The following is a 23,947-nucleotide window of genomic DNA, read 5'->3' on the forward strand; positions in this document are numbered from 1 at the left end:
GATACCTCTGAGATAGGTGTTAATCCTAAACTTTATCCCACCAAATCTGTAACTAGACTAGAAGCGTCTCAAGGAGGTATCTAATCCAACCCCTTTGCTCTCTGAAATCATCTCTATCAAATGAATACTTAGGTTCCCCTAAATTTGTAGTGAATTAGAAATCTGCTTTGATGTGAAGTTTGAAATGTCTAGATTCCGTAGAAGCTTCCAAAACAGAGGTAAGTCTGAAGGATAGGAATATGCCTTAGAGAATTTAAAAATCATGAATATATACCATCTGAGCATTTTCCCACCCTGAAAGCTTTGACTTTCCAGTTGATCAAGCAATCCATTTTCCCCTCATTTCTGAGGAAAGTGTTGTGTGTGTCTGAAGAAAAAGCTGAATGTAAAGAAATAATTACTTTTCACTCTCATAAATGTTCAGTACAAAATCAGGGTCATTCTTTAACTTTGTAGTTTCTAGTTCTAAAGTTAGAGAAGCTGAAGCTTACCTTTTATACATTAAGATCAAGTACCAGAAACTGATCAAGGGGAAGAGTTAATGAGTCTGGTCTAAGATCTTTAACTTTATTTCTGTCATTTTCCCCCTTTTCTCTAGATTCAGAGGACCAGGATGTGGCAATGAAGTCATTTGCAGCTCTAGAAGCTGCTGCACCAATCCAGTCTATACCAGTGGCTCAAAAAGAGAACCTGATGTACCCCAGAGGTCTCCTGCCTCTGCCCTCTAAGAAGCCCTGTATGCAGAGCCCTCCCTCTCCTTTGGGCCTGATTGAAGCACCTGAGCATGCTGCTAATAGTGCTTCTGTGAATGCCATCTCCCTTACATCTGGTGTTGCAAAGGGCCTGAACACATGGTCATTGCCCAATGAGTGTGAGAAAGCTCCATTTGCCATAATGGAGCCTGCAGGCATGTCAGCTCTGAATGGGGACTGCCTCATGCAGCCAAGCCGGACTTGCTTGGGCTGCTTCATGGAATCCAAGGATTCAGTAGATCCTGAGCCAGGGATCAGTCTAAAAGTCAGTGATCTAAACAGGGATTATGAAACCTGTGCAGTCTCTGATATAGGGATTCAGTGTATTAATGCTGGAGAAAACATGAAATATGGAGAACAGCTTCTCTCAGATCAGCTCCTAGGCTTCCCCTTGCACAAATCAAGGGCAGGAGATAGACGAGAAGCTGAGAAACCTGACATTGACTTGGAGGACCCAGGTCAGAAAAGTTATTATGAGGCATTACTGTTAGATAAGTGCAATACAGAAGAGGCTTTGCTGGCAAATTCCAATCAGGATTGGGGTTACTTTGAGACTTTCATTAGTGAGAGTAAGATCGAACTACTTGACCTCTGTTCCAAGAATGAGCTATCTGTCAACCTGTTCTCTGAAGAAGATGTGGATAACTACATGTTTGATGATGATGAGTCAACACTGGGAAGTGATGTCTGCTCCCTGAAAATTCGATATGAGTCCTTCCAGGACAATGTTCGAGACAAGACCACCCTTTTGATGCAGGAAGATGCCCAGTTCAACTTTTTTCCCAGTGTCTTTACTACCTGCCCCAAGCGGGAGTCTAAGACTGGGGCCCTGAAGCAAAGTAGCGATTTTTCCCAATTCAAGGTCCCTGATGTGAGCATTATTTGGGGGGAGGAAGATAAAAACCTGGACAAGAAGAAAGGCAAAGAAGAAGGCCAGGAAGAAAAAGGTGCAGAGAAAAAAGATGGGAAGGATAATGATGAAAAATCTGCCTTAAATAAACCATGCAGTGGAACTGAAGTAGGGCAATTTAAGAATCTAAAGCAAGGCCATCTTGCCAATTCCTTGGAAGCATCAGGGAATTTCAGTGATGGTAGTTCCTTCATTGAGGTCTCATTTGATACCATGGGGGAGATCAAGGACTGTAGCCGCTATATGGCTCGGGACACTAATTCTGGCAGCTCCTCCTCCCAGCAGAACTATGGGCTACGAGCCAAGAGAAAAGTCAGGTATAGTGAAGATTATCTGTATGATGTTGACTCATTAGAGGGTGAAAAAGTAAATGAGAGGAAGGAATGGCTGCCAGGTGGTTCTATAGAAGAAGATGATGATGAATGGTGTCCCAAAAAGAGAAGAAAAGTAACCCGTAAGGAGCCCCCTGTTATTATCAAATATATTATCATCAACCGTTTTAAAGGTGAGAAAAACATGCTGGTGAAGTTGGGTAGAGTGGATGCCAGTGAAACAACAGTTAATTTGAGTGAAAATCAGCTCAACAAATATGCCAAGCTGGCTCCCTTGAAGGGCTTCTGGCAGAAGAAGAAAAAGCAGAGAAACAGCAATGCAGACTCCAGCAAAACATCCTTATGCCAAAAGCAAAGCTTTGAACCAGGTAGCTTTGAGATGTCATTTCTGCCACCTGCCCGCAAACGAAAATCTAAACTTGGCAACAGGCACAGGATTCAAAGAATTCCATCCATAGAAACGTCAGCAAGTGGTAAGCAGGTTTCGTTCTGCAATGATGAGAGGCAAGCTAATAATCGTAAAGAAGATGGAGGCCTGAAAGGCACACTGAAGTCAGCACCTCTGGCTGCCTCCAGCTGTGCAAATGGATCACATTTAAATGACATCACAGGTCCTGACTCAGAGAAAGTCAAAGCCCAAGATGGTCAGTTTAAGGCACCAGAGAGGAAAGTGCTTAACAAAATCAAATTTAAAAGTGAAGCCAGGTTAAAATCCAAAAAAATCAAAGCTGGGCAAGAAAGCAAGCCAGTTGTTCAAATGAGCCCTCTTTTGGAAAACCAATCCTCCAAGGCTAATTCAAAGAATGAACCTATTGCTGGGACCTCAAATAGTTCTCATCTATCTGAATTTCATGAGACAAAGGTTGCTAAGAATTCTACGTTCCTACCAACCAGCTGCTCTTCTGAAATGCCTCTATCATCTGCTCATGTTGCCAACAATATACCTGTTATTCCTGGAGGGTATCTACAGACATTGTTAGATGCTTCTGACTTGTCAAATAATACTGGTATCTCATACTTCAATCATCATTCTCCAGAGCAAAATGAAGACAGGCTCACTCAAACAGAAAAATCATTTGTACCTCTCCAACCCTCCCAGGACTGTGTGCTTTCCTCACCTTCTGAGTCTGAGCTGCTTCAGTCATCCCAAAACTTCAAAATGGAATCAAGCAGCTATGGAGATGTGTGGCACAACAAACCTACTTCTGGCTCCCAGGAATTCATGGCTGAAGTCTCAAGGGAGATAGCTCCAACCCAGTCCAGTGAATTTGGAGTCTCCCAAGTAGTCTCCATGGAAAATAGCCTCACAGCTACAACATACAGTCCAATCTGTCTCAATAGTGGTGGCAGTAGTTGCAACAAGGTCATATATACCTCTGTGCAAGACACCCAGCTCTCATCTGATGACTCTTACCAATTATGTCACTTTAATAATGGAGAGGTCTGCTTTCCTTTCCAGCAGGGTCCAGTCAATATGGACAATGTGCGGCTCTTTAGCTTTGATTCCATTGCCCCACTCTCTGTCAACTCAAGCAATTATTGCTCCTTAAGCTTGAAATCTTGTGAAAAGGATGGTGATGATGATATTGCTGATGACTTCTTGGCCCACTGCAGCCCCAAGCTGGTGATACAGCAGAGCATTGATGAGATAGCACCACTAAAGGAGTCCACTGACCTCCTGGATATCTCCAACTTCACTCCTGACAAATTCCGCCACTCTTCCCTCTCAGAGATATCTCCACCTGATACTCCCAGTCTTTCCCCTCAAATTACCAGATGTGAGAATATCAAGACACTAGGAACACTAAAAGGATTTCAAGAGGGTGTCCCAGGAACACTGGGCAATATGGAGAAAATCAAGTGGGACTGCAGTACCCTTTCACAGCAGGTTCAAGTGGATGATGGATTTACTTTACATAACCATCAGTTTCAGTTCCATATGTTCAATGATGAGGATTCTGTCAGCCTGCTCCAGAAAGCCCCTTGCTTATCAACATTTAATGATCCATCTAGTCAAATAAGTACCAGCAACAAGGTGTCAAAATCAAGAAAGAAAAGTTCACCCAGCAAGAGTGGGGCTATGAACCAAAGCTCTTCTCAGAAAAACAACAGGAAAAAATCCCCCAAAAGCAACAACAAAGGGATGGAAAAACCACCTGGCAAAACTTCCCGCCAGGTCCCTAAGTCAGCAAAGAAAGGGAAATTCATGGCTGCAATCAATGGAGAGAAAATGCAAATTGGCATCAGTCGTGGAGGAGGCCAAATCAACAGCATATCCTCCACAGGGAAGACATTGGCTGAATGTATCCAACATGGCCCTGTAGCCTCTATGAAGATGCCAAGTCAGAAGGGGCTTTCTGGAGACTGGTCTTTGGGGAAGGAAAGCAGCCCAGGCTGGAATGACATGAACATGGGCACCAGCACCAACAACCTTTTGGATGATGACCAACGGGAATTTCAGGAGCCTTCATATATCTTGTCCAACATTGCCTCTGGTATGGCAGATGTGCAGAGGTTCATGATGGCCTCCATAGAACCCCTTTGGGAACCCATGGAGCACCATGGGGACCCTAATATATTCTACTCCCCTGAGTCCAATAGTCTAAAATTAAAAACCCTCAAAATATTGGCTGGGACACCACAGGAATCTAAGAAAAAGGTCAACAGTGGCTCTCCAGGAGCCACTAAGAATCACAGGTCTATCAAGGGTGTGAGTAAAAGCAATGGGAAAGCAGCAATAGGTGATCCTGGTCGTGCAAGCATGTCTGGTTATAATGAGGACTCTCGCTCTGCCTTCTTTGATAAAAAGCTTAATAACCTGAGCACTTTAGGCAATAATGTACCAACACACAAAAAGTTATATCGTCACAAAACCAGCTCCAAGGCCCTGAGAGAAGAGAAGTGTAAGGGAAAGCGTATGGAGCGAGAACAGGTCCACAAGGATGAGGCTGGGACAGCTTCTTTTGAAAAACTGAGGTAATACTGCACCAAAATGGCTGAGATGATGCACCTTAGCTTTCCTACTCTGCTAAGCCCACAGTCCCTCATTTTTTCCCTCTTGAAAGCAAAAGTTTGCATGAAAGAAACTGTCCCATTCCTTTCTTTTTCAAATTAAAACAAAAAGAAAAACGTGCATGAAAATCCCTATACCTCTAAGCCACCAAAAAGATTGGGCAATTTTGTTGTGGCTTGACTAGGGATAAATTTTGACAAGGCTACTTTTTCTGCTAGTCAGCATTAATTTTTACTTACTGAGAAAATACAACTAAAATATGCTTTTGAATGATTTGGGGAAGGGAAGGGCTTTGCAGTAAGAAAAATTTTGACCAACAGAATTTAAAAGTTATATAGACCAAAAAACCAAGATGATTTAAACAAAAAGAGCGTAATTTGGAAAACAAAATCTCATCATAAGGCAATTAGGAGTGCTTTCTAGTGCCCCCTGCTATTGGTATCTTTTTCTGCATCATACGGCATCTAGTATGATGTAAACAAATTTAGATTGTATGATCCCTTTGTGGGACATACACTAAATCTAACTAAGATGGCATAAATTGTTTGGTTTTTCTGCAGGGATTCCGACTACAATCTCCTAAATGCAGAAACAACATTTTGGGTTTTACCTGTGTTTGAAGAAGAGACTCTCATTTTCCAGAAAGACATTTGATGTTTGTGTTTTATTTCTTTCAAAATATGCCTTGTGGTATGTATGTTGACATGTAAGTGCTTAAAGAAAAGAATTTTAAAGTGTGGGAATAAGTCTTTAGAAGCAAACTTTAATCTGATGTTCTATGTAAAAGACTTTAGAAGTCATACAGTTGCACAAGTAGTTTATGCACTATTTATCCAAGGGGAAATAAAGGAAAACATTGTGCCAAACTACAAACAGGTGACTGTATTGTATATATTTTTACTTCTATATCAACATTTGGTTGTGAGTATTTGGGGAACTTGTCCCTGTTAATTTACTAGAAACATTCCAGTGATTATTGCTATTAACCACCCCCACTTATGTGGATAGCACCTGTAGATCACAGTGGAAAAATATGTTGTGTTACACAATTTACCAAAACTTAAAGGATACTGTTTGAAATGTGCCAAATTTCCTTACCTCATCTTACATATTCACCCCCACAGTTTAAAGCTCATTAATTAATTTAAAATATAAGAATACATACCTTATTTTTAAAATTAAAATTCTACTGTCCTGTGTGGAAACATGGACCATTAAATAAGGCACAATAAAGGTTTGTTTGTTCCATTGTCTAAGGGTTAAAGTGTTGGAAAAGTCTGAAAGTCACAACAGCTAAGTCCATCAGGGACCCAAGTATATGCATTTACAGAAACTTTTACAAGGAAACAAAGCAGCTGCTTTAAAGTTTGTTTTCTAAAAGGAAAATCTGTATCTGAAAATTATTTAAAGTGCAAAGTTATATTGCTGATACTTTATATCTCAGTTTTATATATTTTATAATAGTCTGGGATAAATTATAAAATAGCTATAAAATCAAGACTACGATAAATGAAATACATAGATTGCTTTTAAGTAGTTTCATAAATGTTTTATTCCAGTTTTGTCAGAAATGCACTCATATCATGGCTTTAGTGTTAAGTGTTTAATATTGCAATGCCAATGTCATTTAAAGAAAATGTTAAGGTATCTCAGTTCGATGCCTATGAATCACATACATATATTTGATAAACTGAATAATTTGTAACAACTAATTGGGGCCATATATACTTAGTTTGAGGATAACTAGAGTATCTGATGCCACACACTAAACTTAAATCTCAATCTTTTATATACATTTTTGAAATCACATTTTTTATTTAGCCCTTTCCCTTTTTAAAAAATTTCACAGCCCCAACATCCCTCACAACTAGCTTTTTCTTCCCTTTTATTCACCACTTGACTTCTAACATTTGATCTCTTTTCCTTGCACAGTTGAAGGCCTGTGTGTCTGATGACTGATGCATTATGGCACAGATGAGATAATGGATATGAAAGCGCTTTGTAGATCGTAAAGTGCTATACAGATATAGGGGATTAATATTATTAATGTTGTTGGTTGTTGTTGTTGTTACTCTTACTATTCTTACTAATATTGTTACTAACCTATTAACTTGTGGATATATAGGCTGTGGGTGGGAGGGTGGAGAATAGGTGGGTGGGGGAAAAGGGGATTTTAAAAAAGGGAATATATTTCAAAAGGAAAATTTTAAGCAAAATATGAACCTACCTAGTCATTGCCACCTAAATATATTCACAAACAGAGAAGCAACATTTGAAAGTAGTCAGAGAGAAATGGAAGGAAGCCTGTCACATATATAAGTATACACACTTGTCCATGATTCCTTTTACCAGCCAGCTCTACTACTTACAACTAGGTAGTAAAATGAACCAACTTTTCTTCTTGATAGTGTGATTGTGTATGTCTGTGGGGAATGAGTGGGTGAAGAGCATTTCGTGAGGCTGCTTCAGGCCTATTCCTAGGTTTTGACACTAGTGTGTGGTGAGTCCTGGAAAATTACTTAATGGAAAAGTACCAGATGTGACATGTCTCCTGCTCTTCAGCAGCCATTCAAAAGGAAAAATAATCAAATGGGAACATTTTCTTCTATTTCTCCACTCTGATAGCTAGCTGTTTTTGCTAAATGCTATGGCTGGTTCCTCGGAACTGGTCTTTGTTTTGTTTTCATTTTTCTATTTTCCAGCTGAATTTAGTTTGGAATCACCAACTCTGCCTGTATTCTGATCCCCAAGACTCCAAATCTCAAAGTCACCAGCTTACAGGAATGGAGTGCTCTCTATGTAATCTAATGGTGGCAATGAAAGAAGGAATAAAGAAAATGTTCCATGAGTACAGTATGTTTTATACAAATAAATATGGGAGCAGTTGTCCCACTTTTCCTCAGTATCAGTTCAGCTTTGGCAAATGGGGTGAGGTGGGATAGAAGGACAGCCTAAAACTGTTGGAAACAATTTCCTTGTCAGAACTTGCTATCATGAATCCTTTGGAATGGATACTCTTTCAGTCGCTCCTATGGAGCCCATTAGGAGCCTAATCTAGGACATGGGTTATCCCTTTCTCTGAAGAGAACTGCCATTTTAAAGTACCTTTTTTCTTGGCCTACAGTTAATTCTATGTTTTTAAGGTTAAATTAGTGGCTTATAACCAATTGTTTTGTACTGAAACATAAAAAGGAACCGAGTTTGAGAAATGAACAACGGGATTAGGCAGAAGATAATTGTTCTCTAAATTGCATTCTATATCCCTCTCAGTATATCATGTTCGGAGGTCTTCAGTTTGGGAAGCTTTGTTGGTCTTGTCTCTGCTCTCGCAATCCTTTGCTCCCTCTAACAACATAATAGGCCTGACTTTTGGAGATTCCTTATTTAACCAGCTGCCTTAGTGGAGTGAGGACCAGTGACAGAAAGGTAGTGTTTTTATCCTATCATAGATATCTGAAATTAGCTATATGGAATTTTCCTTGGTCTGAATTTCCTGATTGCCACTCCCTTCTCTCTTCTAAGAAGCTTCTTCTTATAATTCCTCCCCCAACAGAATCCCCTTTAATCTTTTCTTTCCTGGGAGTGATATTCTCCATTATTCTCCTTACTTAATTTCAGTTCTTGATCTTAAAAATGTTCTTCTTTTATAACCTTATATTCCACCTCCCCAAGGTGTCAGACTATAAGAACTTTAGCCAGGCTACTTTCTTATGGAAGTTCAAAGGGAAACTTTCATACTCTTAATTACTTTTCATTGCCTTGGCTACTTTCAAATCTAGTTTTAAATGCAGATACACATGCACACACATGCAGAATTATATTACATGACTAAGGAAAGTTGGAAACTCCTTTTCCTTGAAGATCTATAAGGAAAGATCTGATCCCTTTCTGCCCTGGTTAGTTGTTGGACTATGAGGAGCAGGGTGCTGAAATAGTGGCCTTGACCAATGTTCTTTGAGACTCTCAGTGTTATGTTTGGTCTTTGATAACTGACTTGAACCCATGGCCTCTCCAGTGTCTCATATACCAGCTTCCTCACAGCTCTCTCTTCTGACTTGTTACTTTGTGTAGTTATGTGTTAAGGCCTTACCTTTTCCTCAATGTTTTCAAACCTCCGGCACCACCTTGACCATCACTTCTTTAGCCATCTTCCTGAAGTCCTTGGTGCTAGATGGACTTTTGTGACAACTTTCACCTTCTCTGACCTTTTTCCTTGCTTCTTAAGAAGCATCTGCATGTGTGCAGGCAGGATAGGGAGGGGACAAGTGTGCATAAAAAAAGAGAGAAGTATAAAGGATGCTCACAAGCTGTAAACAACTCTGGCTAGCATCCTTTGTCCTGTTATGTGAGATTCTGCAGTTCTAGTAAATTTCCATTTTAGTGAGTTCTAATTAGCAGTTATTGCCTAAAGGAGAAAACCCATATCCAAGAACCTCTTAACCAAGCTTGGTCTTACCAAGCTGAACCAGTCTGATGCAGATCTGCCACATCTTCAATTCACAGATGCTCTCAGAACAGTTCCAAGAATGAAAGAGAGCTAAGTTTCTGTGCTGAAGAGAATGAAGCATTAGCTAGTCCTAAATGGTGCTAGAACTAGAAGTATTGGTTCTCTCCTGTATTATTGAGAAATTGTCCAATTTAAGGAGTTTTTGTTTTCATTTAGAGATTTTTAAGTGACTACCCATCACTACAGGAATATGTCCTTTTTATGAAATAAAACTAACATGAGATTGACTTTCTAATAATAAAATTCACTAAGCCCATCATTGTGTTTGAAAGACTTAGTACCAAAATCAAGTATTTTTAGTAACAAATAGGAATCTTGTCAACAAAGTGTAGCCCAGGAATTTTGTAAAGGTTTCTCAAGGAACAAAATAAGACAGAAAAAACTTTAGGTGGGCTGTGTAACTTGGGAAACAGTATCAGCTTGAAGGTCCTCAGCCAGCACGGGCTTATTTTGATGGCAGTACTCAGGCTACCCTTTAAGGTACATTTTTTTTTTCTCAGAATACTAAACAGTAGCTACAGTCGTGAAGCAGAGCTCCCTATGCAGCTACATGATACTTGAGATGTACTCTTGATTTCAGAATAATAACTAAGAGATAAAGCATTGGAGAAGGATAATGTAAAAGAAAGAGGTTTAGTTCAAAGTTTACGGTGTGAATGAGGCTTTTAAAATTGGTATCTGAGTAAATAGATATTAAAGATACTAAAGAAGCACTCATCAACATGATATGGAAAGGATGTCTGTCTATCTAACAAGCTCGGTGATTTCTGAGTCTGAGAAAGACACCCCCTTCACAAAGAAGAAAGGAGATATTTAAATCATTTTGCCTCTTTGAGAGATGCCTAGTTTTACAGCACAAAAGAAAAGGCTTAGAATGAAAACTATAAGAGGCTTTTTGTTTTTGACTCCCAGTAAGAATGAGAGAAAGCTTGAGATGCTCTACTGGGATTCCTGTAGCACTGATTAGAGTTTGCTGCCTACAGAGTTTTGAATGTACTAGTCCTTAATTTAATTTCCATAAAACTGAATGCACCTCTTTAGTAAGTTACTGATTTATGGTGCTAAATAAAATGATTATCCCCATTTTTTCTCCTCTCCCAAGCCCCTTACACATTTAAGAAAATTTAAAAGTGTTAAAGGCCCTTTTTATGAATGTAACCTAAGTTTCTGTTTGACATATGACACTGCAACTTTAAAATGTTAGGAAATTATTTGCCTTTTTCTTTTAGAGTTAAACTTTATAAATAATCTGTAGAGTCAATCGAAGAATAAAGCTTAGGGATCACTCTTAAGACGCCTACAAAATCTTGTATATTTTTAAGTGTGCCAATTTGTAACATATTTTGTAAGTGTATATTTTTCTTAGAAAAGTGCTGTGAAGTGTCTGTATGTGAGAATTTTCCTTTTTCTGCACCACTAGGTGCTAATAAAAGGATATTTACTTCAAAGTTTCTGGTTTTAGAAACCACAATACAAAGAAAAAATACACTTTTGTTGGGAATTTTGTAACACAAAACATGTTGTGAACGAGTGTAGTGATATTGTGCAAAAGAAAATGAACATTTGTGAGCTTCTTGCTGTTTTATAGATTTTCTTGTAAATTATTCTTGTAACACCTCTGGTTTTGTTGTTCTTGTTGCAAAGGTTTTAAATATTTGTGATTGAGTGTATGGTGAAACTGTCATAATGTTACTTAGCTGAGTTTTGTTATTGTTTATGGAATAAATAAAAAAGAAAAGTTTAAAATACTGCTTTAGAATCATATGTAACAGAAACCAACCATTTCTAATTAAATTCTATGTCCCAAATAAAAAGTTCTTCATTGTCTAGATCAATGTTTCTCAAACTGTCTGTGATGAAGGACCAATGTTTTCCTCCAATCCATTAAAAACTAATACTATTATAAAACACAATAAGAGTGAATTTTTAAAAGTAAAATTTAAAACGATATGCAAAATAAAAGCTCTAATATATTCAATTCAATATGTAAAATTACATTTCAAAACAAACATAACATAGGAGAAAAGGAAAGAATTGCAAAAAATTGGTACCATATTTGAGACAAGTCCACTGTGTGTGAAAGTTGCTTAGTCGTGTCCAACTCTTTGTGACCCCATGGACTATACACACAGTCCATGGAATTCTCTAGGCCAGAATACTGGAGTGTGTAGCCTTTCCCTTCTCCAGGGGATCTTCCCAACCCAGGGATCGAACCTAGGTCTCCTGCATTGTAGGTGGATTCTTTACTAGCTGAGCCACAAGGGAAGCCTAAGAATACTAGAATGGGCAGCCTATCCCTTCTCCAGTGGATCTTCCCAACCCAGGAATCAAACAGTGATCTCCTACATTACAGGCAGATTATTTATCAACTGAGCTATCAGGGAACCCCAACAAGTCTATTGATCAATGACAAATTGCCATCTAAGGTTCTAACCATGCTTTGAGTAACACTTTGAATAGGAATAGGAGTATCACCATCATCTGAGAACTCACCAGGAATGATGAATTCCAGGCTCTACAACAATTCTACTGAATCAGAATCTCAATTTTAACAAGATTCCTAGGTGATTTGTGTTCATGTTAAAATTTGAGGAGCACTGGGTAAGTTCTGTGCAGAGGGGTTTTTCTACCCCTTGAGTTGGGGAATCATTTTCTAATGTGTCTAGTCTTCAAAGGAACAAATGACATCCTTATTTTCTGATCCAGATGGATTTTACAGAGATACAGTCGTCTCAACGTGTCAAAGCTGTTTATTGGAAAGTAATACACGTTAATTTGCCTGGTACCCAAAAGATATCAGATTTTTCATAATTCTTTTAAACTGAGACTTTCTTAAGTTCTTGTCCCACGGTGCTCAGTATATTAATATTGGCTATGTCTAGAAAACGACTTTGCTTCCAAGTGCCCAGTCCATGTGAGCCACCTATGAGAGCCTAGAGCTCTGGATAACCACAAGGTCATTGTGGCACATACAGCCAACAGCCACTTCATTGGTTTTAAATATACTCAAGGAAATTGTGAAAAAAAAAATGTGTATGAGAAAGTGACCCTCTATTCTCACTTAAGGATCTCATCCACTTCTACCACTTGAACTATCACTTAGATTCCCTCAAATCTCTCCTGCATTCCCATCCTATATTTCCAGTTGTAGGCTGGTTATATCCACTTGGACATTCTACAAATTCTTCAGACTTATGTATTCAAGATCATTTCATTATCCATATATCCACTGAGTATGTTCTTGCTCAGTGAATGGTGCTGCCATTCATCTAGTTAGTGACCCAAGCCAGAGAGCAAGGTTCACTAGCAATTCTTTTCTCTTCTATCCTCATATCCAATTGGCCACTCTCAATTCTCCTGCCTTTCTATCCCCCTGCTCAGTGACACTGCATTAATTCAAGCTTTCATGGTATTTCACCTGGACTATTGCAACATTGTCTTAATTCAATGGTTTCCAGACTTAGATTTCAGATTTGGGAAATTTTTAAATAAGGAAAAAGAGACGGAGGGGGAGTCTTTATAGTTACCAACTTTTTATTTTGGTAAGTAAAGACATTTAAAATAAAACTAGTCATTATCAATTCACAGAAGATCATTTTAACACCAAAAGACAATCAGGCAATCCTTTATTTAAATGCACTATATTGTCTTTTTTCTCTTCATCAGAACTATGAAAGACTGAAACCAAGGTCCCAAGCCATTGCTTTAAAGAACAAAAAGAGATTTTGAGATTCCATACCAAGGAAGTGGGGGAGGATAGAGAATGAGGGGCAGAGTAAGTAAAGCCCCCACAATTGGGCCCCTCTAATATTCTGAGTCTTTGCTTTTCCCAATTCCTATGAGTTTCCTATGTGATGGATATCACAAATGTATATTCTTCATTCTATGCAGGATTCAGAGGTGTATTCTGGTGACTATGGCCCTAGAGAAAGATTCCTCTTGAACTAAACTAATGGCATGATTGTTGTGAATAAGTGGTTCTATTCTTTTCCCAGTGATTTCACATCCTTTTCTTCCCAACTCCTGATCAAAGTTGGGACAGTACCAGAGCTCATGGGGAAGATGGCAAGTCCTTTGTCTAAAGACATTTGATACATCTTGTAGTTGAGCTTTTAATGGACTTAATTTGGGGGAGAGTGATAATCACACTCCTTTTATACAGTATTCTATTTAAACTAATTGGAGCTGTAGTTAATACATATTTCAGGCCACATACCACTTTAAGAATCTAATGAAATCAATGGGCCTTTGCCCCCTGAAAATGAACATACTCAAAAGTTTTCATAGAATTTCAGAGGATTCACAGGTTAGGAACTCCCATATTAGGGGCATGAATTCTCCAAAATATCTTCCCCACAGTATAATGGAGTTTTAGTCTATCTCCTCCTCTGCACTGATGCAAGATAATAGCTATTATTTATTGTCTATTATGTGCAAAGCACTTTAATGAATTAATATTTCTCACAACAACTCTGCAAAAGAGGCATTTTCTCCATTTTACATTTAAGAAAATTGGAACATGGAGAGGTATAGTAAACTTCCTCAAGATCATACAATGAATAGTCTTTAAAGATTTTTCACCCAAGCTGACAACGCACTCTGTGCTTGTCCCATCCAAGCCCATGTCTCTAACTCAAGACATTTATTTCTAGCATAAACTGTATTGCCTATACCACTTCAAAAATATGATTATAAGTATTAATACTGAAAATTATTCAATAAATATTCAGCTATGCCACATATTGTGCTAGATAGTAAAAAAAGAAAAGTTTAAATACACTTGACCCTTGAACAACATAAATTTGAACTGTGCAGGTCCCCTTATATCCAGACTTTCTTCAGTAGGAGACACTACAGTACTATAGGGTCTGAGATTGGTTGAGTCCACAAATGCAGAACTGAAGATACAGAGTGCCCACTGTAAAGTTACATGTGGATTTTCAATGGGGCAGAGGGTCAGTTCCTCAAGCCCTGTGTCAACTGCATAAAGGACATGCCTTGCCTTCTAGGAGCTCACATATACAGCAGAGATATAATTTAATAAGAAAAACACCCACTGGTCAGTCTAATACTGTCACATATAGTTACTACAGGTATATACTTCAGAGATATTGCAGGCTTAGTTCCAGACCACTACAATAAAGCAAATATCACACTAAAGCAAGTCACATGAATGTTTTGGCTTCTCAGTGCATATAAGTTATGTTTAACTATACTGCAGTCTATTTCAAGTGTCCAATAGCATTATGTCTACCAAAAAAAGTACATATCTTAATTTTAAAATACTTTATTGCTAAAAAAAAAAAAAGTGCTAACCATCACCTGAGCCTTCAGTGAGTCATAAGAGTAACAATAATGATCACAGATCACCATAACAAATATAATAATGAAAAGGGTTGAAATATTGCAAGAATTACCAAAATGTGACACAGAGACATGAAGTGAACAAATGCTATTGGGAAAATTGTGCCGATAGACTTACTCTATGCAGGATTGCCCCAACTCTTCAATTTGCAAAAAATGCAGTATCTTCCAAGTAAGCTGAATAAAATGAGATCTACCTATAGTGATTTGCTGTGCTTAAGTACCTGAGCGGGGGGTGTGGGGAACCTTCCATTCATTGTTATGGAGGAAATAATGTCACAAAATGCCACTCCCAGTAATCAATATCTAATCTTCCACTCTACCCCCTATTTTGGAATCAGTTGAGAATGAGCCTAGATCCATTTAATAATTGCGAAATTTGTGATAAGTTACTTTGATAGCTCTGTATCCCAGAGTGTCTGCTTAAACAAAAAACAAACTAGTATAACAAGATTCGGAGAAGCCAATGGCACCCCACTCCAGTACTCTTGCCTGGCAAATCCCATGGACGGAGGAGCCTGGTAGGCTGCAGTCCATGGGGTCGCTAGCAGTCAGACACGACTGAGCGACTTCACTTTCACTTTTCACTTTCATGCATTGGAGAAGGAAATGGCAACCCACTCCAGTGTTCTTGCCTGGAGAATCCCAGGGACGGTGGAGCCTGTTGGGCTGCTGTCTCTGGGGTCGTACAGAGTTGGACAAGACTGACGTGATTTAGCAGCAGCAGCATAACAAGATTATTGTTCCCATAGACTTATTGTGGATTAAAGATCACACTTGTGAAGTCTTGGAACCAAGTGGGCAGTCAGGTAATACTTATCACTTGCTATTGTTTAACAGGTATGTATAGGTGTTTTTTTTTTTTTTTAATTTTATTTTATTTTTAAACTTTACATAATTGTATTAGTTTTGCCAAATATCAAAATGAATCCATCACAGGTATACATGTGCTCCCCATCCTGAACCCTCCTCCCTCCTCCCTCCCCATACCATCCCTCTGGGTCGTCCCAGTGCACTAGCCCCAAGCATCCAGTATCGTGCATTGAACCTGGACTGGCATCTCATTTCATACATGATATTTCACATGCTTCAATGCCATTCTCCCAAATCTTCCCACCCTCTCCCTCTGCAACAGAGTCCATAAGACTGTTCTATACATCAGTGTCTCTTTTGCTGTCTCGTACACAGGGTTATTGTTATCATCTTTCTAAATTCCATATATATGCATTAGTATACTGTATTGGTGTTTTTCCTTCTGGCTTACTTCACTCTGTAAAATAGGCTCCAGTTTCATCCACCTCATTAGAACTGATTCAAATGTATTATTTTTAATGGCTGAGTAATACTCCATTGTGTATATGTACCACAGCTTTCTTATCCATTCATCTGCTGATGGACATCTAGGTTGCTTCCATGTCCTGGCTATTATAAACAGTGCTGCGATGAACATTGGGGTACACGTGTCTCTTTCCCTTCTGGTTTCCTCAGTGTGTAAGCCCAGCAGTGGGATTGCTGGATCATAAGGCAGTTCTATTTCCAGTTTTTTAAGGAATCTCCACACTGTTCTCCATAGTGGCTGTACTAGTTTGCATTCCCACCAACAGTGTAAGAGGGTTCCCTTTCCTCCACACCCTCTCCAACATTTATTATTTGTAGACTTTTGGATCGCAGCCATTCTGACTGGTGTGAAATGGTACCTCATAGTGGTCTTGATTTGCATTTCTCTGATAATGAGTGATGTTGAGCATCTTTTCATGTGTTTGTTAGCCATCTGTATGTCTTCTTTGGAGAAATGTCTATTTAGTTCTTTGGCCCATTTTTTGATTGGGTCATTTATTTTTCTGGAGTTGAGCTGTAGGAGTTGCTTGTATATTTTTGAGATTAGTTGTTTGTCAGTTGCTTCATTTGCTATTATTTTCTCCCATTCTGAAGGCTGCCTTTTCACCTTGCTGATAGTTTCCTTTGATGTGCAGAAGGTTTTAAGGTTAATTAGGTCCCATTTGTTTATTTTTGCTTTTATTTCCGATATTCTGGGAGGTGGGTCATAGAGGATCCTGCTGTGATGTATGTCAGAGAGTGTTTTGCCTATGTTCTCCTCTAGGAGTTTTATAGTTTCTGGTCTTATGTTTAGATCTTTAATCCATTTTGAGTTTATTTTTGTGTATGGTGTTAGAAAGTGTTCTAGTTTCATTCTTTTACAAGTGGTTGACCAGTTTTCCCAGCACCACTTGTTAAAGAGATTGTCTTTAATCCATTGTATATTCTTGCCTCCTTTGTCAAAGATAAGGTGTCCATATGTGCGTGGATTTATCTCTGGGCTTTCTATTTTGTTCCATTGATCTATATTTCTTAAAAGTTCTTATTTTGGATTCTTAGAAATCACTCCAACGTCTTACCCTCAAGTATTTGTCTTTTTATTAGGCTAAAAACTAAGAAAATTAGTAAACTAGCTCAAAAAACTTTTGATCTTTATTTGGAGAAAGATGCCACTTTAAAGATGAAATTGAAAGAGTCATTATATTAAACATAATAATATGTTTTATAATTGCATATGTGTAATAGTTCTGTCAGAGTTAATTTATTATCAGTAGCAGAATGAAGTAGTTAAATGTTATAAATTACTAATCAAGATACCTTGGTTCTCTTCCTGGTTTTGCCACTAAATTCAGTGTAAGAACTTAGACAAGTCACTTCCCTTCTTGGCCTCCATTTTCCATCTGGAAAATGAAGAAGTTGGGTTAGATGGCTTAGCATTTAAGAGCATGGAGTGTGAAGTAGAATGCCTGGAATTGAATTCAGTATTCCCTTCTTGTTAACAGTAAGGCTTACCTCAATTTCTCTATCAGTAAAATGGGAATAATTATGGTGCCAATCTCACAGAATTTGGGAAATGAGATAGCTATTAAAAACAGCACATTTGAATCACTTCTAATGAGGTGGATGAAACTGGAGCCTATTATACAGAGTGAAGTAAGTTAGAAAGAAAAACACCAATACAGTATATTAACACATATATATGGAATTTAGAAAGATGGTAATGATGACCCTATATGTGAGACAGCAAAAAAGACACAGATATAAAGAACAGATTTTTGGACTCTGTGGGAAAAGGCAAGCATGGAATGATATAGCATTGAAACATGTATATTATCATATGTAAAATAGATGACCAATACAAGTTCGATGCATGAAACAGGATGCTCAAAGCCAGTGCATTGGGACAACCCAGAAGGATTGGATGGGGAGGGAGGTGGGAGAGGGGTTTAGGATGGGGGACACATGTACACTGGTGGCTGATTCATGTAAACGTATGGCAAAAACCACCACCATATTGTAAATTAATTAGCCTCCAATTAAAATAAATAAATTAATTTTAAAAAGGAATTTAAAATAGTGGCTGGTACATATATAGGATACTTCATACATATCAGCTATTATTATATTGAGCTGCTGTGGCAAAATTAAAGATTACTGAAGCAACTATGGATACTTGTTCATTAATCAATTAAACAAATTATTTTGAGCACCTACTATGCCCTAGGAACTAGGCTAGGTACTGAGAATACTGATGGTGAGCAAAATTGGACTTTGACTTTCTCCTCATAAAACTTACACTAGTTTTTAAAAATCACTTTAATTATGATCATATGATTTCAAACTGATATAAGAGCTCTGAAGGAAAGGAACATAGTTTTATGAGAACCACTAATAAAGAAACCTGACCTGATACTTGGACTTGCACACCAAGGATAAGTAGGATTGACCTAGGTGAAGAGGAATATGGAAATGAGAGTAGGGAACTTCCCAGAAATACCACATCCAAAGATCCTTTGGCAGAGAGAAATGTGCAGTACTTTAGGAGCTAGAAGACAGCTAGTATGGCTGGAAAGGAGTAGAGAGATGAGATCAGAGAGCAATGCTTCATGTTTTCCAATTTGATGACATTTTAGAGGAATTTTAATTATGAAAATTTGAGATAGTACAATACAAAATATTGAGAGTTTGACGATGTGCAGCTTTTGAAATAGTTCAAATTTAAAAATTATCAGAAAGACCATAATTAGCTTCAAAATGGGCAAGTATGTGAAATAATCTGTTATGCTACTGTAACATTTTTATATTATTTTAGCCATTAAATAGAAATTATTTCCATCTTTAGTCAGAATTATACCAACTTTGAATTAACCACCCTTTCATGAACACACACATAAAATGAAGACATACCTCACATTGTCTTTGGGTTTGATCTTTTTTTAGATCCCACATACAAGTGCCCACTGGCTATTGTAAACAACACTGCCATGAACATTGAGGTGCATGTATATCTCCAAATTAGCACTTTAAAATATATATATATATATATATACACCCAGGAATGGAATTGGTAAATCAAATGGTCATTCTATTTTTCTATTTTGAGGAACTTCCATACTGTTTTCCGCAATGGCCACACCAATTCATAATCCCACCAACAGTGTACAAGGGTTCTCTTTTCTCCATATTCTTGAAGACATTTCTTGCTTGTGGATTTTACGATGATAGCCATTCTGACAGGTGTGAGGTGGTAGCCCATTATGGTTTGGATCTGTATTTCTCTGATGGTTAACAAAGTTGAGCATCTTTTCATATGGCTGTTGACCATCTGTATATCTTCTTTGGAAAAATGTCTATTCAGGTCTTCTACCCATTTTTTAACCTTAGAGTTAGCACTCTAATATATTTTTAGTTTTTTTTTTAATTGGAGGATAATTGTTTAACAGTGTTCTGTTGGTTTCTGCCATATGACAATGTGAATCAGCCGTAAGTATATGCCTCCCTCCCACTCTCCCTTAATCCCACCCCTCTAGGTGATCACAGAGCACAGGACAGGGCTGCCTGTGTTATACAGCAGCTTTCCATTAGCTATTTTACATATAGTAGTATGTACATATGTCAATGCTACTCTCCTGACTTGTCCCACTCTTTCCTTCTGCTGCTGTGTCTGCAAGACTGTCCTCTATGTCTGCATCTCCATTCCCCCCTGCAAATATGTTCATCAGTACCATTTTTTCTAGATTCCATATATATACATTAACATACAGTGTTTGTTTTTCTCTTTCTGATTTACTTCACTCTGTATAATACGCTCTAGGTTCATCCCCCTCATTTCAACTTACTTAAATTCATTCCTTTTTACAGCTGAGTAAATATTCCATTGTATATGTGTACATTGTATATGTATACGTTTTTATCCATTCATGTCGATGGACATCTAGGTTGCTTCCATGTCCTGGTGATTGAAAATAGTGGTACAATGGACATTGGGATACATATGTCTTTTTGAATTATGATTTTCTCCAGGGTATATACCCAGTAGTGGGCTTTCAGGGTCATATGATAGTTTTATTCCTAGTTTTTGCCCATTTTTTCATTTGGTTGTTTGATTTTTTTGATATTGAGTTGTATGAACTGTTTATATGTGTTGTATTAATATATTAACCCCTATAGGTCATATAATTTACAAATGTTTTTTCCCACTCAGTAGATTGCCTTTTTGTTTTGTCAATAGTTTTCTTTTCTGTGCAAAAGCTTTTAAGTGTAATTAGGTCCCATTTGTTATTTTTGCTTTTATTTCTCTTGCTTTAGGAGACAGATCAAAAAATTATTGTAATGATTTATGTCAAAGAGTGATCCACCTATGTTTTCTTGTAAGAGTTTTATGATTTCAGGTTTTCAGTTCAGTTCAGTTCAGTTGCTCAGTTGTGTCTGACTCTGCAACCCCATGAACTGTAGCATGCCAGGCCTCCTTGTCCATCACCAACTCCCAAACACATGTCCATTGAGTTGGTGATACCATCCAACCATCTCATCCTCTGTCGTCCCCTTCTCCTCCTGCCTTCAATCTTTCCCAGCATCAGGGTCTTTGCAAATGAGTCAGCTCTTCGCATCAGGTGGCCAAAGTATTGGAGTTTTGACTTCAACATCAGTCCCTCCAATAAACACTCAGGACTGATCTCCTTTAGGATGGACTGGCTGGATCTCCTTGCAGTCGAAGGGACTCTCAAGAGTCTTCTCCAACACCACAGTTCAAAAGCATCAAGTCTTTGGTGCTCAGCTTTCTTTATAGTCCAACTCTCACATCCATACATGACTGATGGAAAAACCATAGCCTTGACTAGAGGGACCTTTGTTGACAAAGTAATATCTCTGCTTTTTAATATGCTGTTTAGGTTGGCCATAACTTTCCTTCCAAGGAGCAAGCATCTTTTAATTTCATGGCTGCAATCACCATCTGCAGTGATTTTGAGTCCAAAAAAATAAAGTCAGCCACTGTTTCCACTGTTTCCCCATCTATTTGCCATGAAGTGATGGGACTGGATGCCATGATGTTAGTTTTCTGAATGTTGAGCTTTAAGCCAACTTTTTCACTCTCCTCTTTCACTTTCATCAAGAGGCTCTTAGTTTCAGGTTTTACATTTAGGTATTTATTTTTAGTTTATTTTTGTACATGGTGTGAGGAAATATTGTAATTTTTTTTTTACATGTAACTGTCCAATTTTCCCACTACCATGTACCAAAGAGACTGTCTTTTCTCCATTGTATATTCTTGCATCCTTTGTCATAGACTAATTGATCATAGTGTGTGGGTTTATTTCTGGGCTGTCAAGTCTGTTCCATTAATCTATGTGTTTGTTTTGTGCCAGCACTATGTGGTTTGATTACTGTAGCTTTGTAGTATGATCTGACTTCTGGGAACATAATACTTCTAACCTAGTTCTTTTTTCTCAAGGTTACTTTGGCAATTGGGGTTTTTTGTGGTTCTATATGAACTTCAGGATTATTTGTTCTAGTTCTGTGAAAAATGTCATGGATATTTTGATAGAATTGCATTAAATCTGTTTGTTGCCCTGGGTAGTATGGACATTTTAACAATATTAATTCTTCTGATTCAAGGGATACCTTTCCATATCTTTGTATCAACTTCAGTTTCCTTCATCAGTATTTTATAGTTTTGAGAGTGTAGGTCTCTCCTTAACACAATTATAAATGGAATTGTTTTCTTGCTTTCTCTTTCTGATAGTTCATTATTGGTATATAGAAAAGCAACAGATTTTTCTGTGTTAATTGCATCTTTCAACTTTTCTAAATTCATTTATTAGTTCTAGTAGTTTTCTGATGGAGTCTTTGGGGTTTTCTGTATGTAGTATCATGTCATCTGCAAATGGTGTCAGTTTTTCTTCTTTTGCAATTTTGATACCTTTTATTTCTATTACTTGTCTAATTCCTTTCCACTTAGCAGTTCATTCCACAGTTTATTTCTCTATGCATTAATCATAAACAGAAAAGAGAAACCAGGCCCTTTCTTCAGTACTTTGCTTGGAAATCTCAACTAAATCTCCAACTTTACTACTTGCAAGTTTACTTTCTGTCCAAAGTCAGAACATGATTCAGACAAGCTTTTTGACGCTTTATAACGACAATCACCTTTCCTTCAGTGTTCAATAACTTGTTCATTATTTCCTTCTGATTCCTTACAAGAAGTACCTTTAATGTTCATATTACTACCAACTGTCTATTCAATGCAATCTAGATTGTTTTTTTTTTAAATCAAGCACTTCAAAATTCCTCCAACCTCTATCTATTACCCAATTTCAAAGCCATTTCTACATATTTAGGTAATTTTTACTGCAGCACCCCACTTCCCACTACCAAAATCTGTATCAGTTTCCTAAGGCACAGTAACAAAGTACCACAAATTGTGTGGCTTATGAAAACAAAAATGTAATATCTAACAGTTCTTTTTTTTAATATAAATTTACTTATTTTAATTGGCAGCTAATTACTTTACAATATTGTATTGGTTTTGCCATACATCAACATGAATCCACCACGGGTGTACACGTGTTCCCCATCCTGAATCCCCCTCCCACCTCTATCCCCATACCATCCCTCTGGGTCATCCCAGTGCACCAGCCCCAAGCTTCCTGTATCATGCATCAAAACTGGACTGGCGATCTAACAGTTCTGAAGGCAGGGACATGCTCCAAAATCAAGGTGTTGGCAGGGACATGCTCCTTCTGAAACCTAAGGGAGAGAATCCTTCCTTTCCTCTCCCTAGTTATTGGTGATTTGTTGACAATCTTTGGCAATACTTGGCAATACATGTAGCTGTTAAGTGCTTCAATCCCTGCTGTCATCATTATGTGGAGCTTTCCTTGTGTGTGTCTCTGTTTCTCTGTCTCTTCTATTTTTATAAGGACACCAGTCATATTGGATTAAGGGTCCAGCCTACTCTGGTATGGCCTCATCTGCAATGACCCTATTTCTGAATAGGGTCACACTCTGAGGAGCTAAGTGGTATTATTTTAACATATCTTTTGAGGAAGCACAATTCAACGCATATCAGACATGATGACTGAAACAAAAAATTAAGACTCCATCTGATACTCAAAACAATAATATTTTAAAATTAGGAGGCTACAAGAACCTAAATGGAAGTAAGATTTCCACATTACAATTGAGATGTGATATCACCAGACTGTAATAAGTCGTGTATGGATAGTGTAATATCCAGAGCAACCACTAAGAAAGCTATAGAAAATAATACACCCCAGAGAACTACACATAAATAAATATAAAATTGTAAAAATTGGTCAAATAACCACAGGAAGGCAATAAGAGAAAGACAGTGGAATAAAAAACAGTGGAAATGAACAGGAAATAAAGAATAAAATGATAAACTTAAGTATTAACAAATTAATGATCATCTTAAATTTAAATGGTCTAAACACATTTAAATGGTCTAAACTATTCAAAAGGCAAAGATTGGGCAAGTAAATTAAAAATAAAATAAAATACAGCCCAACTATGTACTGGTTATAAGAAACTCACTTCAACTTTAATGATATAGATGAGTCGGGGGAAAAGAGATGGAGAGAGATATACCATGTAAACATAAATTAAAAAGAGCAGAAGTGCCTACATAATGTCAGATAAAGTATACTTCAGAGAAAAGACTATTACTAGATACAAATAAAACCTTTAAATAGAATAAAAAGGTAAATCCACCCAGATTTAATAATCCTAAAT

At 37.7% G+C, this 23,947-nt stretch overlaps 1 protein-coding gene across 1 annotated transcript in view; it reads left to right on the top strand.

The window, feature by feature from the left end:
• The window catches only part of NEXMIF (neurite extension and migration factor), a 215,800-nt gene extending 204,538 nt beyond the window's left edge, over positions 1–11,262 (top strand). The window contains exons 3-4 of the mRNA XM_059883729.1: positions 599–4,970; positions 5,568–11,262. Of these exons, the coding sequence (XP_059739712.1) occupies positions 599–4,970; positions 5,568–5,661 (4,466 nt within the window). The 3' untranslated portion in view covers positions 5,662–11,262. The remainder of the gene's footprint in view (positions 1–598; positions 4,971–5,567) is intronic.
• Positions 11,263–23,947: the final 12,685 nt, after the last annotated feature.

The sequence above is a fragment of the Bos taurus genome, chromosome X (assembly GCF_002263795.3).
Source record: "Bos taurus isolate L1 Dominette 01449 registration number 42190680 breed Hereford chromosome X, ARS-UCD2.0, whole genome shotgun sequence".
In the NCBI taxonomy this organism is placed as follows: Eukaryota; Metazoa; Chordata; class Mammalia; order Artiodactyla; family Bovidae; genus Bos; species Bos taurus.